This window comes from Limanda limanda, chromosome 2, assembly GCF_963576545.1.
Source record: "Limanda limanda chromosome 2, fLimLim1.1, whole genome shotgun sequence".
Lineage (NCBI taxonomy): Eukaryota > Metazoa > Chordata > Actinopteri > Pleuronectiformes > Pleuronectidae > Limanda > Limanda limanda.
Genome location: NC_083637.1, coordinates 17,731,416 through 17,749,121, shown reverse-complemented (window position 1 = coordinate 17,749,121; position 17,706 = coordinate 17,731,416). Strand labels below are relative to the sequence as shown.

General features: G+C 43.7%; 1 protein-coding gene across 1 annotated transcript; it reads left to right on the top strand.

Moving 5' to 3' along the window:
• The first annotated feature begins 761 nt into the window (after positions 1-761).
• dand5 (DAN domain family, member 5) lies at positions 762-1,740 on the top strand. Its single transcript, XM_061067475.1, has 2 exons — positions 762-1,238; positions 1,420-1,740. The coding sequence occupies exons 1-2, from the start codon at positions 762-764 to the stop codon at positions 1,717-1,719; spliced, it is 777 nt and encodes a 258-aa protein (XP_060923458.1). The 3' UTR covers positions 1,720-1,740.
• The last annotated feature ends 15,966 nt before the right edge of the window (positions 1,741-17,706 follow it).

The following is a 17,706-nucleotide window of genomic DNA, read 5'->3' as shown; positions in this document are numbered from 1 at the left end:
AATCTCGCTGAAAAAGTTCAAATCCTCAAATGTTAAGAAGGATTTAATCTTTGAAATAAGCTTGATTTGGAAACAAAAACAGGATTAGACACATTTATTTCCTTGATCCACAAAACAAAGGCCAGAGTCAAATATAACTTCCAGGTTTGATTTCAGCTCATTTAGTATATTTTCTTGGTGCTCCCTTCGTTCCTATTTCTCTGTTTATGCTAAGATTCAAGTTCTTACAGATTAAAGTTAAATGTTCTGGTGGCTCATGGTTGTTTTTACTATAATTTTCCATCCAAAGAGAATTACACTAAATTAAATCTCCATGGTTAAACTTGTTAAGTAGAAGATTGTCTGGAATCAACCTCCACTATTTTGAAACTCAAAGATCACAGAGATCCCTTCAGACGTGATGTTTTTATGACCATGGCTTTAACGTTCACCTTGAAACTGAAATCCTCTCCGGCTGGCGACCATCCACGACCTGGAGCTTTAAGCTTGGTGTGATGTCTGGTCTGGTGTGGGAATTGTGACACCTTCTATGCATTGAGACCCAGGCGAGAACTGGCAGCTGCCTATATAAAAGACTCCCTCCATCACACTGACAAAGTCCCGACAGCAAGGTTGCCATTTGGAACCTTGAACCACAAAACCAGACAACTTCTTGTTTAACTTTTTTCTTGTTTTTCGTCAGTTTTTGAAACTAATTGCATAGATTTTATTTCTTTAATCATCGATTGGTCTTGAAGCAGCATCTCTCTGTGAGTCAAACCATGGCTTCCCTCGTCACTTTCGTCATTTTGTCCAGTTTGACGACTCTGGCTTTTACTTTTCCTCCTAACACGTTTGAGAACATGTTGAAAAGGTCACGGGTGGATTTTGAATCCTCCGGCAGCGGACCCGAGGAGCCGATCAGAGGAGTAGTCCGGGTGGTTCAGCTGGACCAGCGCGCTCTGGCCCAGTCCGGGTTCTTTAGAAAGGGAATGAGCCCCAGGACAGCCCCCTCCTTCCGCAAGAGGTTGCCCTTCCCTGCCTTCTTGTCTCAGGGAAGACCAGGTCCGGCCCCGGCCTCCAAGGCTCCAGTGAGTCCCCTGCACCACCTGCACCCAAAAGGCCCCACCGAAAGGGACCTGAAGAAGAAACAGGGGCTTCAAATGTGGCAAAGAGCCATGGATAAAGGAGGCAAGTTGTCCCTGCCGGTCAACCTGAAGGACATGAAACAGACGTGCACTGCGGTGCCTTTCACTCAGGTAAGAGGCAAAGATTTAAATGTGTTTAATCTGCTAAATGGTGAATAGAATTGACTGATTGTTTATACAGTAAAACAGAAATAGAGGAATTGTTGATTGTTCGTTAGATTTACAGAAACACGATGTAGTTTTTTACATGGTAAGAGGTAAATCATCATCTAATCTTCTCCTCCTTTCCCAGCGTGTGAGCGCAGACGGATGCGAGACAGTGACGGTGCACAACAAGCTGTGTTTCGGTCAGTGCAGCTCTCTGTTTGTGCCGTCCGAAGGAGAGTTTGCCGGGTTGGGCACCGGGACGGGGGCCCTTCACCGCCGGGCCCCCTGCTCGCGCTGCGCTCCGTCCAAAACCCAAACCGTGACTGTGCCCCTGCGCTGTCGAGGAGAGGTCCGGGAGAAGCGAGTGATGGTGGTGGAGGAGTGCAAGTGTGAGACGGGCATCGAGGAGAGAAGTGCAGAGGCCGCAGCGTCCATGCAGCTGTAGCTGTGGGGACAAAACTACATGACGTGACTGCTGTGATTATTCACTGACAGTTGAAATAGAGGAACAAGGAGACATGAACTTTTCACTTCAATTGACACCTGTAAATCTCTGTCAAATCACTTTGTATCTGTAACTGTAAGTGTACTTTATTTGTATATATGAGTCTGAATGTGATTTTCAGAGAAAAATAACCTGGTGGCGTATTCCACCTCTAGATTGTTGACAAAATGACCTGTTTCTTCTGGTCATGCAGTTTTCTGTTGCAACAGATGAAGCTGTCCATACTGGACGTGTGTAAATGCATCAAACCGTGTTTAGATTCTTCTAAACTGAAATATTGTGATGTTTGACACTTTCATTAAAACTGTCCCATTTGTTCAAATCCCTTTTCCTGCCTGCCTGCCTCCTTGGTCTCCTGCCAACACTGTTAGATTTACAAGTGCAATTTAGTTTGCATGCAAAGCTCAAGTAAAAACATGAGGAGCATTTGTTGTTTTTTTTCCACCCACTCTCGTATTCAGGCGCTCGAGTGTCAGCTCCTATATTTTATTAAAAAGCTGTGTTCCCGCCGACTTTTAGCACACACCACTTACATCTGAAAGCACCAAACTAGAGAGCAAACGAGCTATTGAGCGCGGGTACTTAGCGGTAAGCAAACATAATTGTTTCAGCATGGACCCCTGAATTATGTATAGGACCCACCTATTCTCATGCCCAATCTCTTTTCAGAGTAGTTGTGGGAATTTGAGCATCATTCACTACAGATGCACTTGAGGGAGCGGGGTATGTGTGATTATGTGTGCATGTGCTTTTTTTTCAGTTAGGGCCCATAAAACCTATTATTCATTTATATCCTGGCACCTGGGCCTGGTAAAGTGAACTCATCCCACACATCCTTACATACATTCCCAGAGGAGCATAAAGAAGGGGGCTCTTTACGTTGCCTTGGCATGTTGTCAAAATGACTGTTTAGACAGCCATTTGCATTCACTCGAGCTTTTGGAAATAGTGAAAGCGTTCATTGCACTACGGGGGTGCATTGAGTCCCTCGGATTCCATTAGCATGTGATTAACATCTTGGTTTGATGGCTATATTTTCCAAGATTGATGGGACAAATATTTGCCCGTGTCTTAACTATGAGGAATTAAGGGCCACTTTTAATCAGGCACTTGTTTTCTCTAAAAATGCAAAAAGTGGAGAGGGTGCTGCGGGCTCGTACAGCTGTGCCAACACTTATGTGCTCGTTCGACTCCACCAGTCGAGATGAAGGTTGCTCATAATCCGCAGAATCCTATCAATTAATAACCGAACCATCTTGTTTAGGCATCCGTCATTAGGCATGGGTGCGTTTGATCTCTACATGAATCTCCCCACTGCCCTGCTGCTGGAGGAGCGGGGACACTCGCGGTGTTTTCGAACTTTGCACCAACTCTTCTTCGTCTTCTTCTTCGTCTCCCATCTTTTTGCCCTTTCTTCTTGGAAATAAAAAAGAATGAGAGAGATAAAAAAAAGAAGAAGAAAATGGGCACAGCGGGGGGAGGGGTGGGAGGAGGGAGCAGTTGTTGATTGAACAAACAAGGTGCACAAGAGAGTGCGCCACTTAGCAAGACAGATGTCAGCCCCCTTTGCATTGTGGGAGCCGGCGGAGCACTCCTGCGTCATTAAGGATGGCCTGGTTCCCATGGCGAGGGGGGGTGGAAGGAAGGAGCGAAAAGGAGGAGGGCCCGCTGCCAAGTTCAGAGCCTCGGGGATCAGATCAGCGTCACGGGGTGCTAAGTGGCCTAGTTAGCGGTTTAAAACGCACAATGAGCTGCCTGCTCTTTCTCTCTCTCTGTGTGTGAGTGTAGGCCTTTTAACTGTCAGACATGGAAGTGGTTGGGAGGTGTGTGCGATGGACGGGGGGGTCCGAACGATATCGGTGTGATCCAGGTGTATTAAGGTGAAACTGAGAAATTTAGGCCTATTTTTTGCCCAAACTTTTATTTTGAAAAAGTTTTTCTAGACCAGTACAACTAGTACTGACACCACGTCTGTATGTGGAACAAATAACTCGTGAAATGTTCAACTTGTCAGCTTCACACTTGGTATGTGTATTTCTAATGTCCCAGGGAAGTGCAGTGTTGAATTTGGTGCGGTTTACACACTCATACTTTCAATATTCAAAAAGTTGGGCCAGGGCAGTGTGTCTCAGTCTGTGGACAGGTCGTCTTCTACGTAACAAATTAAAAAGCATAAACATTTGTTTTGTTTATGTAAAGCTTTATATCAAGCTAGATTACTGAGCTTTTATTTGGAAAAGTTGTGACTGTGGGTCTGAAGATTGTGTCGCTTTCCTAAAAGACCTCTGAAACAGCCGACATGCAATGTATGAGAAACACCAGTCAAGTAAGTAATTCAAACTTACATCCGTGCTACACATGTGAACAGAAATGAAGCAAATTCTGTTCGATTTTTTTAAAACCCTGACTGTAAAATCTTCATTGCAGATAAACCAGGTAGGATGAACACAACGATGTCTTACTTCACTCTGTAGACTGTTTATAAAGACCGTCATGTTTAGAACGGGCACTGCACTAGTCCAGTTCATTACCAGTGAGGTGCTCATCGTGGTTGGGCCTTATGGGTTTTGGCGAGAAGACAAATATTCCCTGGGTTGATTCCTCTCATCCCTCCCGTCCTGTGTGGTGTTCTGAGTCTCTTGCTGTGGCTTCGTAGACCAAACAGTGCTAAGCTAGTGAGGTAGCTGAATGCTGCTGGAAGTGGAAGGTCTGCAGGATTTTCTTCAGCCACTCTGGGCTCTGCAGCGGTCGTGGTAGATTTGATCAGGCTCCGAGATCTGGCTCCAGCGTGTGAGAATGAACAGAGATGCCTCCTCATGCGCCCTCTGGAAGTGAATCAGGACGATGGCAGGAGGAATACTCTGAAACAACGGGATGACCTGTTAAGTCATAGACCAGACCGAGTTCTTTCACCTCAGTCCCACCAGTATGTGTCAGACTCTGGGTGTGAGGGTGTCTGGACCACGGCTAACATTTACCTCCCCACAGATACATGCCCGCTCTGTAGTGGTGTTAGTCTGGACCAGCTGGTCAGAGCTGGCTTTGCTGGAGCTGATGCCCCCGGGCTATGCCTGCCAGCCCACTGCCACGCTGCCCGGCTGCCAGCCCGCCTGCCAGGCTGTCTGCTGGGGGCTGAGAAGGACAGAGGAAGGTGTAGCCTGCGGATCCTAACAACATCAAAGTTGTGTTTGGATAAGATCCGGCTGTGGTTTCAGTATCTTACACTGCTGCTGCCTCCTCTGCTGCTGCTCAAAGCAGATCGGAATTTTATTTGGATCTGCACCAAATTTCACACAGTCATAGATATCAGTTCCCTAAATATAAATGAACAAAGGTTGAGCCTCCTCTCACAAATCTGGCTCAACAGGACTCGACTTGATGATGATTAACTAAGACTTTGTCTAAAAGTAAAGATGTTTATAAAGTTTGACTCTTGTATAGAGGTGACATCAGGATCTGCACCAAATGTCTTAGATAACCGTTCCCTAACTATGCCAGATTTTCTTTATATTTTTCTCTGAGAAATAAATTAAAATTTTGCAAGACCCTCTATCTTTCAATGTCAAAGAAAGTTACAACATATTCCTGGATCCACACCAACATTTAGTGGGTTCTGGGATCCTCCCTGACCCATAGCAACTACTAGCTTTTGCGCAATCCTGCTAAATAACAGACAACATTGAAAACACAACCTCCCAAGGCCCAACAGTCCCTTCAAATTCATTCAAGCTGCACCGAGGTCCACACACACATATCAGTTCAGTAAATGTGCCGGATTTTCATGATCCATGAAATATTCCCTGGGGGGAAGGTGAAAATGATGGAAAGGCCCTGTATCAGAATGTTAAAGAAAATGAAAAACAAATTCCTCGATCCGACCCTTGATCCAGATCCAAAATGTTGTGGGTTCTTATTTTACACATACCACATCCTTCCACCAAGTTTTGTGGTAATCCCTTTAGTTGTTTTTGTGTAATCCCCCTGCTTACAACCAACCAACAAAGAGGTGAAAACAGAACCTCCTTGGGTTACTCTTTATTCATATGTGTACAGTAATCATCTGCATGTGTTTCTGTTCCGAGCTTTTTAAAGTCAGGTTCATCGGTTGGGGTTGATTTTTTTTCCCATAACACAGGGATATAAATAAAAAGCACAGATTGGTCCTCCTGTCAAAAAATCTGGCTCAACTCCACTCAACGATGATTAACTAAGACTTTTGAAGTTTGACTCCGATAAAGCGGTGACATCAGCTCTCAATCGGCTTTTTGTGTTAGAAAGTGTTGAACTAATCTGAGCAGGTTGTTAAAAACTGCTGCTGAGGTGTAGAATCAAACATTAGTTCATATAGTGCACTCAGCGCAGCAGGAGATCACATGACATACAAACATAAAAGCTCAATAACACATTAAAGCTGAAGTGATTGCATCATGTTTCATATTCACACTGCCTGATGCATCCAGAGGAACGACTTGTGCATTTGTCGTGTTTTCGTCTCTTCTCTCCGAGTCTTGCCGTTGTGACCATTAGGCTGCACATTACAAGTGACTATATGAAAATGTTTGTGTGTCTGCTGTGTATTTGTTTGCGCTGATTGCAGCCTCGGAGTGGCAGCGTTAGTGCGTTGGAGTGTGGAGCTGTCAGAAGCCCCTCGGCTGGAGTGTGATGATGATAGCAATGTGTCTGTGGCAGGTGCGGTCCTGCGTGCTATGCAGGTGATGTCTCTCATGCTCACTCAGCTAATGACTCCAATTAAAGTAATTAAGAGCTGGCACGGTGAAACCCTTCTAACCCTCCCACTGCCAACCCATCCATTCCCCTTCCTCTCCACTGTAGCACACACCAGCGCCCACCTCGCACCGCTGTACATGCCATCGTGTGTTGCACTTCTTCTGCTCTCCTGCCCTCCCTCCAGGCCTCCCTCACGGACGCCGCACCCTCCGCTGCACGCCACGGCCATTCTGCGCCTCTGTGCCTGCACGGGCCTTTAAAAGAAACATGACGACGCTTCAAAATCAGCTAAACGCTCCACTTCAGAAACACTTAAGAGACTCAGTCCAACTTATTGTCACACACAAGAGAAGAGTGAAGGCTGGGTCCGGCAGGAGGAAGGGGGGGAGCTGGGGAGGGAGAGGGGAGGCGAGCCAGGTCCTAACGAGGGAAGAGATAATTGTTTTGTTTCGTTCTGGGCCCTTCTTCAGCGTGGAGGGAGTTGAAATGACATGCTGCACATGGTTCTTTGGACGGAGAGGGCGAAAGGGAGGGGTGGAGGGGTGGAGGGGTGCAGACTTGGTGAAAGTGAGTAGGAGAGGATTGCGGCACAGGAAAGGAAATCGTATAGAAAAGGTTTGGCCACAACGCAACGTCGGAATCTGCTAAGTGTTTTCTCATATACCCACAGATTCACACACTTACATGAAACTTTGATGACGTCTGTGCACGTTGTTGTCTTCCACTCGCAGGAAGATTTCCAAGTCAAAATACAGACGAATCGCAGAGTGGTTCAATATCACAGCTCGCACATTCCTAAATATTGGGAAAGACCAGAGCTTCGCTGGAGACGCAGCCCTGGCCTCCAGGTCTGGTCAGATTTATCCAAATTTACGATACGGAAAAAAAATATGAATCCCTGGTGTCTTGGTGTTCTTTCAACACTTGGATTCCCAGACTGACAGACGATGTGCGTGGATTTATAGCTGGCGTGGCAGAACAAATGCTTTTCCAGGATCTCATCACATTTTCTGTGAGAAAAAAAAGACTTTGATGTGAACCCGGGTTTTCACCTCGTCCTTTTCCCTCTCATGTGTGCATCTACAGGAACCATTTCCTTTTCCTTTTCTATTGCTATTATTATTATATATACTGTTGCTGCCATTATTACTATATACTGCTATTATATTGGTATAATTACTATATTATATATACTGTACTATTTTTATATACTGTCTAACAATAACATTACCATCATATCATCAGCACTATTACCATCATCTTGCCACTGCACCTTATCTACCTATTTTATTTTATTTTATCTTGTGCTTCTGTTTTTTATTCTTTCTACCTCAATATTTTTTATTTTATTCTATTGTATTGTATTTTATTGTATTCAAATATACCGGCTGCTATGACAACTTAATTTCCCTTCGGGGATGAATAAAGTAATCTATCTATCTATCTATCTATCTTTTTAGTCGTCTGTAGCATCTGACCAAGGAGAAAGTAAGAAATGTGGTGCATGAAATATGCAACAATACAAAGATAAGCTGCATCAATTTCACCCTCCCGCCCCCAGCATAGTGATACACCAAGACGAATCGCCGGTGACATTCGAAACAGATTTTCCTGGTGAGCTGAAAATCCGAAGTCTACCATCATCAAAATTACAGCTGAGCACACTTTGGTGATCTGGCGACTCACGGCATCAAGCAAATTATCCTGGTGGACGCTCTCTGTGAGCCAGGCTGAGCAGATCACCTCCAGGAGCCTGTCACCACTTCCATGAAGATAAATGGTGTCATTACACAGTCTGATCTGGAATCTACTCCCTGCTCGAAAGTGGAAATAGCTGTGGATTATTCTCTCGGTTATCGGATCTCGGACAGAATGCGCGACAAAACGTTGCTCATCAGGACGCTGTGCGGGACGATTTAGTGACCACACAGTTTGTTAATTTCTCCCTTTGGTGAATCGCGATTACGAAAACGCTAACTCCTGCTCTGTCTGTTTACAGGATCAATACCAACACAGATGCAATTTATCCGACTCATTCTGCCAGTGTCATGGATATCTGTCCACAAACAGTCATCCTCGCAGTGGGCAGAGGAGGAAGAGGAGCATGCCAGTGTGTGTGTGTGTGTGTGTGTGTTTGTGTGTGTGCGAAAGAGAGGAAGAGCGACTGAGAAAGAGACATGCAGATAGGAGGTGGGGGCAAATGGGGGTGTGGGTGGATGGTGGTGGGGGGCAGTGCGCCAGTGCTGGAGAGAGATAGGCCAAGAGAGAAAGCGAGGGAGTGTGTGCGTGTTTGAGTTTGTGTGGAGGGGTACAGAGGGGGGGGGTGCAGGTGGCATGGAGCTGGCGCCGGCCCGGCCCACTGTCCCCTGGCAGTGCCCGGCTCCATCTGTCATCAGCAGGAACATCTGCAGCCCAAGGTGCCCTTGTCACCCAGCGTTAGAGTAACGAGTTTGGCGTTTCCATTAGTCCAGGGCCCTCGCCCGCCTGGCCCGGCGCTCGCCAAAACCATGGCATTTTGGGTGTGAGCTTGTGTGTGTGTGTGTGTGTGTGTGTGTGTGTGTGTGTGTGTGTGTGTGTGTGTGAGCTTGTGTGCATCTAGATATGAAGCGGAGAGATGGAGAATGAGGGAGCAGGCCGGGGGTAACTGGATTGGTTTGTTGGTTTGTGTGTTTGAGCGTGGGTACGTGTGTGTGTGTGTGTGTGTGTGTGTGTGTGTGTGTGTGTGTGTGTGTTTGGAGAAGCGAGTGCCAAGCCAAAGCAACATGGCAGCGCCGAGCGTTGACCCAGCTGGGCTGAGCCGGCATGTCGAGTCATGTCCCCCCCCCCGCCTGATGTGAGCGTGCCCAGTGCGCTCCAACCACTGCCAGGCCCAATCTCTGCCCCCCCTCTCCTCTTCCTCCTCCTCCACTCTCCATCACTCTTTCTCCCTCTCTCATCTTCCTGTCTTCCATCTGTGCGCCTCCCACTTATCGGCCCTCTCTCCCCGTGCCCCTTGTAGTCCCCCCCCCCTGTACCCGGCGTCCTCTCACACCCTCGGTCTACACACACATTCTGCCTCAGAGCGCCTCTCACAGTTTTATCTTCCTTGTCCCTAAAAAACAGATGGTTACCGGCTCCCTCTTTTCATCCCTCTCTCTGAGTCTCCCCCTCCCTCTTGTCCTGTTCCTTTCCATCCAGTCGACGAATCACTGATCCTGACTGGCACTCCACCTGTTTACCCCCCCTCCCCTCTTCAGTTTTAATACCTGAATCATCTCTTATGTCTCTCAAGGGCAATAACAGGATTTCATTATTACTTATTGCACTTACTTTGACAGACTGAACACGGCCCACACAGCTTCCACCTCCACTCTCAGGGACATGGCTGCTGTTTGAGTTTGCACCACATGGTGGCTCTAACGAGCAGCAATCTGTCTTCACATTAATGAACCGAGCTTTGGCTGCGATCGTGTCAATTACCCACAGAATACTAATCAGACAAACATGAGCACATCAGAATGAGATAAGATTGATTATTCCTTCTCGTTTTTTTTCATCTTATGTATCACATGTAGGCGTGCATCATAAATCAGATCTGACGGCATCTGTGAAGTCAGTGTTTACGCCTGAAGGTCCGAGAGGAAATTAGACACCACTTAATAAAAAGCCCCTCGTCCAGGCCTCCAGCTCAGTTGGGCTCTTCCACAGAGTTTCTGACACACACTCAGATGTTATGATGATGGCTCTTCGTAAAAAATATCTAAATTAAAGCTGCAGCTCTCCCATTTGCCATCCATTCAGTTCCTGCAAGAGTGAGAGAGAGTAGATAGGTTTTCCTCTATAGTTAAGATTTGTTTTGCCATCTTCTGTATTGTTGGCCTGTCCTACAAAGGTTCCTCATCCCCCCTGTCAACACATAAAAGTGAGAGGAGATAGAGTAAATGAGGCAGTAAAGGAGAGCCATAGTGAGATAAAGAAAAGGGAAGCGACAACTGCTAATCAATAAGATTTCTCCAACCTAGTTTTTTTTTTTTTTTTCTTCTCTCCCCCCCCTGAGGCCTGCGGCATTCAAGACGAGCCAAGACGAGCTTGGCATTGTCGAGCATGCCTTAAAAAGAAACACCTGCGAGGTGGAAGACTTAAAAAAAAAAAAAAAAAAATCCTGCTTTTCGCAGCTCTTAAAAATGTTGGCAAATGTTCCATGGGTTTTCTGGGAACAAAACAGTAAAAAAAGAAAGCGCTCCCATGCAAGTGAAGACAAAAGAGGATGGTTTTCCATAGAGATGGAGGTGTCATTACACTTGAGACGGTTGCCAGATTTGGACTTATCTTCTCCACACCTCCCCACCCCCCACACGTGTCCTTCTATCTATACCATCTGAGTTTATTATCGGCGCCCGAGCAGCGTGGAAAAACAAACGATGAATGGTAATATTGACAAAATATGTATGTGGCTTTAGAGGGGAGCTGGGAAACGCGGGAATGTGAGGGGAGACAAAGATGGAGACAGACGAAGAGGCATGGGAGAGCGGGAGAGGAGAGGAGAGGAAACTGGAAAGGGGGGTAACTCAAACAGATGGCACTCTTGGCATCCACCTCTCTCTTAAATCTGTTTCTGCTGTTTTTCTCATGTGCACGAGGCTTTAACCCTGTGGTAACCTGTGTCCCAGCCTGACCCCGAACCTAGCTGCTGTATGTAACAAGCCTGTAGTGTGTGTTTGTGTGTGCGTGTGTGTGTGTGTGTTTGTGTGTTTATCTCCGGTACGTCTCAGTCCACACACTCATGTAATCGGCACCCAGTGGAAGTGAGCATCAGCAGCTACACTCTCAGTTACTCCACCTGAGACGGGTGTTCTCCAGTTTGGAGCGAAGGTGGTTTTCAATGATCCCACTGTTATCTGCAGCTCTCAGATTAAAGTCGACCCCAACACGCTGAGATTCTCACACTTATTATCTCCACTATTTCATCAATTGGGCTCATTTCTGCTCTTTTGCACATGTGCAGAATCAGTTTTATGATTTATAATCTAGTGAATGTATAAATACTATACTTAACTGCAGTTTTGAGTTATTTATACTCTATTTATACTCCTGCACATGAAGTAACTGCAGTTATTTTTCATATGAAGCCATAGAAAGCCTCCATGTTCATCAGGAGAAATGCATTTATAATTGTTTAATTAAACCAAATATTGAAAAGACATTTATCTATACCAGCTGAAATGTATAACTATGCTCACACACTAATTAATCTATGTTAATAGTATCTACATAATAAATACGTTATATGCATGTAATACTTAGACATATAACACTGACCACTGACAGGAGCCATTCTTTTGTGCATATCTTTTATTATTATTTTGCCACATATTATTGTGGATATTTGGTAGGCTACTTTTGCTGAATAACATGTTTGGACACAAGAGTTTTACTTGCAAATCATTATTTTATGTTTTATTACCTTTCTTCATGAGGTCCAGTTTTCACCCCTGCCAGTTTGATTGTTGGTTTGTTTGTATTTTTTGGATTGTTTGTTATCGAGATTACAAAAACCTGACTGGACAGATCATTAAGACACTTGGTGGAAGGATGTCTTCTGGGTCAGGGAGGAATCTACTCCTTTTTTTATTATTTTTTTACAAATTTTACTGATTTCCCAGAGAATAATGAATGGATGATGAAAATTCTGGCATAATGAGAATATAAGTAAAATGTAGTGCAGCTTGTTGGGCCTTGGTATTGTATGAGCTCCACTGAGCTTTTCTAGCTACTACTTTTACTTAAGTAAAAGGTCAGATTACGATACTTGCTTAAGTACATTTACTTTATACTTCTACTCTATGGAATTTATGCACGTTGTGATGTATTTTTTGACTCTACTACATTTATCATATTCTTAGTTCCTTCTCTTAAAATATCTTTTGGAAAAAAATAATGCAAAGATCACTTGTTAGAACACACTGCATTATTTAGATTCGTTATAGATTCACATGAAGTAGTTGTTGATTGTGTCCACACGTTATACTATGGTGTTGCTACTTTTACTTGAATCCTTCTTCCTCTGCTGAAATGAACAGTCCTTGTGATATGCCGCACATTTTTCGAATTTACTTGCTCGGTAAATTTGTTCCAAGCAACATATTGTAAGTGAGCTTCCATCAGTCCATTCACAGCTGCTGCGGATCAGATAATCTTTTATTTTCTCAGCAGCGAGTCCAGAGATCCGCCTGCAAGCATGGGACATATTTTTGCTGGTGTAAGCAGAAATCTTTCAAAACATATTTGAGGTGAAAGACATTTTTTACTAGTAGGGAACAATAAAGCACTGAAGCTCGGAACTAACAGGGAGAAAATACTCTGGTTCCAACACCTGGGACGTGGACTGTGTATTTAGGCCACATCCGTCTCTCAGTGAGAGGAAACATTCATGCGCTGACTCCCATGCATGCTCCCATAGACATGACTGCGGATTGCTGAATGCACATCACTTATATGTGGGGTGCCGCTGTGGTGTGAGCTCATTTGCATAATCTCCCATTTAAAGAGGGATGTGCTGGAAGCCGGTGGGGGGTTGATGGTAAGGGCTGGGGCGGGGAGGTGGGAGGGTGTACAAAGTGCCCATTGTGCAGTCCCAGGATAGGGAAAATGCCCTGTAGGGCCTGGTGTGTGTGAGCGCATGTGAGAGAGTGTGAATGTGTTTGTGATTGTTTATCTATGTGTGTCTGTGTGTGGGAGCCACACCTGTCGGGAGAGCCTGAGGGAAGCAGTGAGACCACTATAATGAGTGTGTGTGTGTGTGTGTGTGTGTGTGTGTGTGTGTGTGTGTGTGTGTGTGTGTGTGTGTGTGTGTGTGTGTGTGTGTGTGTGTGTGTGTGTGTGTGTGTGTGAGAGAGTGTGTGTGTGTGGGGGTGTGTGAAGCAGATATAGTTGAGAGGGTTTCATTAAGACAGACAAGAGCATTAAAATATGTGAACCATATCAATCTTTTATGTCCTAATTGTTTCCCTTTATTAACTTGGCTTGTTATCATGCCATTTTCTCTTTCTTGTCACCGACACACACACACACACACACACACACACACACACACACACACTCACACAAACACACATGGTGACACATTCTCCCACTCCCACTTTCTCCCACACTCAGCAGTAACCAGCGGCAGCAGAATGATTCGATTACGTCTCTCCATCATGCCAAATCATAATCTACCCAAGACGCAGCAGGCCGATAGGATCAGACTGGAGGAATAATGGTAAAATCAGATTTTTTTTATTTTTTTTTGTGGGAGAGGGGGGGGGCTTTTGAGGAAAAGCGCCCAGAAGTGCTGAAATAGCTGGTGGCTGCGTCTCTAATGGTAAAACGTAAATGCTCAGCAATCTGCTTAATATCCCCTGCCACGCTCATTAGATTAGTGAACATTAAGGAGATTGGAAGATTTGCACTCTATTGTTTTACTACGGCTGCACAGGGACACAGAGCTCCACGGCTAACGATGAGGAGCAGGAGGGCACACGGGGGCCGGGAGGTAGACGAGGAACTGTCTGGAAGCTCGGAAGGATGCTGGAAGTGAAAATGTCTCACATTCAAATCCTCAAAACGAGCCATAGGGAGAGATTTTAAGAATTCCAAACACATGCACCTACTGAAACGTTTCTAAACTCACCCCCCCACAACATCACAAAGATCATTGTACAATTATATTCTTTCTTCATCAGCATGGGAAACAGTAGCCGCCTGAATTTGTCCCCCTATTAGGGACTAATTCCTCGGCTTGGTTTGGCTCAGGGCAAGACAGAAAGCAGTGTGTGACCACCACCAGTAAAAGCAGCGTCGTGCTGGGATTCAGGAACGTTATCGGAGCTCAAAGTCCTAATTCCACACTGGGAATTCTGCCATCAGTAACATAATAAGTCCACTTTGGCTGTGAGGGAGAGAAAGGTCTCCTTTTTTTTTTTCTTCTTTTTTTTTGCTCTGTAGTCTTGGCTCCTTCGGTGGTAAAGTTCCTCAGGCAGGCGTAAACAGATCAACAGAGAAACAGCTATTTTATTTTGCAGGCTCCCAGCAGTTGTACAAGCTAATAAGAATAACTATTAAACTCATGCTCAGGGGCCTGAGGCAGGGTTTTCTTCAAATTATATGACCTGAGCTCTGCAGGGTGTTTCAAACTGCTCGGGTGTGTTGTGCACAACATATTTAAGATTGCGACTGCAGAATTTTGTTAGAGGCTTATTTCCAAAGCCTTTAAAATCCTCTGTTCCCCTATTACCGGCCTGATCTCTGCTCACATCTCACCCAGAAAACAGAATTTGTCTCATTCGCAGGAAAGTTTTACACCAACATTTTGTTTTTGGATCATTATTAAATATATGAAAGATTATTTTATCCCGGCTTATTTTTGTAACGCAGTGTTTTCTTATGTTTTGGTGGGGACTGAGGCAAACTTTGGCAGAGCCTGAGATGGTCCACATTCCTTTTCGCTTGGAAAAGGTCACACAAAGCTTCGAAAGAGCACAAGAGGGACAGTGAGCTCAACGGACGCAGGACAGATGGCACCGGTTCTGTGGAAAACACAAGATTATATGAACATTTGCTTAAAATTTAATGAAGGTGCTTCTCTTTATTTCCTCAGTATTTTAAAACTGATTCGGTAAATCCTCTGTTACCTCGCGGGTGTTTACAAAGACCATCAGGACCTTTTCCTCTGGAATAAGCAACATAAACTCTGGCTGTTAGGCCGCATTTGGAGCTTTTGGTTTGAAAAACACGATCTGAATTTATTTAGGGATTTAATGTGGTCTGTTGGTGTTCTTTAAAAAAAAAAAACTAATTACAAAAGTACTTTCTCTCTAAGAGTTTCAGCAGGAAGCAGATTTCAGGCAGAGTTCTTTCTTCATTTCTTTTGAGAATGATTTAAGGATATGACTTTCTTGTTGGATGATGATGAAAACAGGATTTTTGTGGCAGATTTTGGTATTAATAGAGCGTAGGATTGAAGCTACGGTTCTGGTTTGTAAATGTGTAATGTGATGTGCCTACTCCACCACTGTAGTTTGTGCTCTATGAATCAGGAGAGCATTTGTGTTTTCTTTGCAGAATAAATCATATTTTTGAATGTTGTTGTTCAGTGTGCATAGATCTATATGTAGCCCATGCCAGGTGGGATGTTTGAAGAAGCAAAATTCTGCATTCACTCTAATTACAAAACATATACTGGCTCTAAGCATAATCAATACACTGACAAAATGTAATTGTTCACCACTTTTCAATAATACTTAATTGGATACACACAAATAAATGAGTTTGAAATTTAATATGAAATACTTTAGTGACATTAATTTTTGTGTTGCCAAGCAAAGTATTTTTTTGAGAAACTTAGGCTCCCGGCTGATTAAGTGAATCAATTGTACAAATATTGAGGAAACAAATTTGAAGCCTTTTTCTAAAGTTTGATTCATTTAATTTTTCTTATAAAATGGTTCATTGGGTTTATATATTGTCTGTGATGATTAGCATGTACTACAGAACGTATAGTATTCGTATGTAAGTGCATTTTGGATACAGTTGTGTACAGGGTCCAAAGAATATCGTATGACATGTATTTTCACAGCAACATCATATATAAACCACTAGAGGCCACTAGAGGCCCTGTCCATAGGATTGCATGGCTCTACTGAGCTTATGAAGGCATGTTGTCCCGAAGAGGTGTTCTACAATATTTCCTGTTTTAAGACATGATCGTGACGGATGATTTAAATTTAATTGACTGGATATTTGAGCAAAGAACACATTTTTACCACTTTTGTTGGAGTTGCAGTTTATATCCACGTCAGTCCAGACTCATATAATTTATGAAATGAAGACTTTGAAGAAAAAGAATGAAGAAGAAGTAGGACATTAAGTATATTGGGTCAAATTCAGTTAGTCACAGTGACCTTTGACCCTTGACCACCAATTTCTCATAATTTCATCATTGAGTCCACGTGGATGTTTGTGTGAGATGTAATGTAATTCCCTCCAGAGGTTCCAGTTATAAACCTCAGAGACGGACGTGAGGTCATTGTCTCTCTTTGACCTTTGACTAATCAGTTTATCCTTTAGTCCAGAACTGTGATAGAGTCAAACACATGTTCTTGACTAAACCCTTTTCCCTGTTCTCCTTGCACAACTCAGTGAGATCAAGAACAGATATAAACTGAGAATTCATGAGAATTAAGGAAAAGATACCCAAGTGATAAAATAAGCCTGCTGCACTTTGACTAACTTGTGTAAATATGCCAGATTTTATTGACATGGAAGTAATTCCATGTAACTGAATAGTGAGGTGACATTGCCTCCTTTCCTTTAATAAAGTATGGTTCAGTTTGCATTATGCTGAAGGAGATAAGACAGGAAGCAATGAAGCACCTTTCCTCAGCGTTTAGAGACTTCAGCCAGCTCTCTTCATCGCTGCAACTCAGATAAATCCTGTTCATTTCATCCAGTTAGACCCCTTCTGTAGCAATAAAGCCCCCCCAACACATCCCCCAGAAGGAAATTCACACACACACACACACACACACACACACACTCACAATGCATCGTAGAGTAGGAAACACATACAAACTTTGTTAAATCGCTGCCCTTAAAAAGAAGGAAATAAAATTCTAAAACCAAATTTTCAAATAAATAAAACAAACCTCAATAAAACCTCAATGTATAAAATGTATGGATAATCAGTTGCATGTGTGGGGCAATAATCAGCAGTGATTATCAGCAGCAGTGACCCACTAAAGTACATAAGTCCGGTTTTGGCTGTCATCAGACAGAGGGCTTTAGTTATTACACAATTTAGAAAAGGGATAATTTTAATTAAGATCAGAAATGTGTTGCAGTCGCTCACAGCTCCCATTCATTTCATATGCATGGAGGTTGAATTTGGCTGAAGTTTGCAACGACAACAAAAGTCAGAACCACAAAGTTGTGTCTTTTCATTCTAAGCAAATACAACTTTAATGTTGAGGAATCATTTAACCAATTTGGTATAAATTCCTTAAATACATAAACACACACTAGGATTATTATTATCATATAGTCATTATGATCCTAATTATTATCGTCATAGTTGCTGCAGCTCAGACCTTTATATTCCTCTATGCTGAATTAAACACAGTCAGTCTTGTTTATTTCTGTTTGGGAATTTCAGGTTGTGTCTGCACTCACTGTTAATTATTT

What these genes read in the sequence shown, in the direction of transcription:
- dand5 (XM_061067475.1), top strand. Translation starts at nt 762, where the DNA reads ATGGCTTCCCTCGTCACTTTCGTCATTTTGTCCAGTTTGACGACTCTG. An exon ending in CTGCGGTGCCTTTCACTCAG is followed by an intron (nt 1,239 to 1,419) that starts GTAAGAGGCAAA and finishes CTCCTTTCCCAG; the next exon opens with CGTGTGAGCGCAGACGGATG.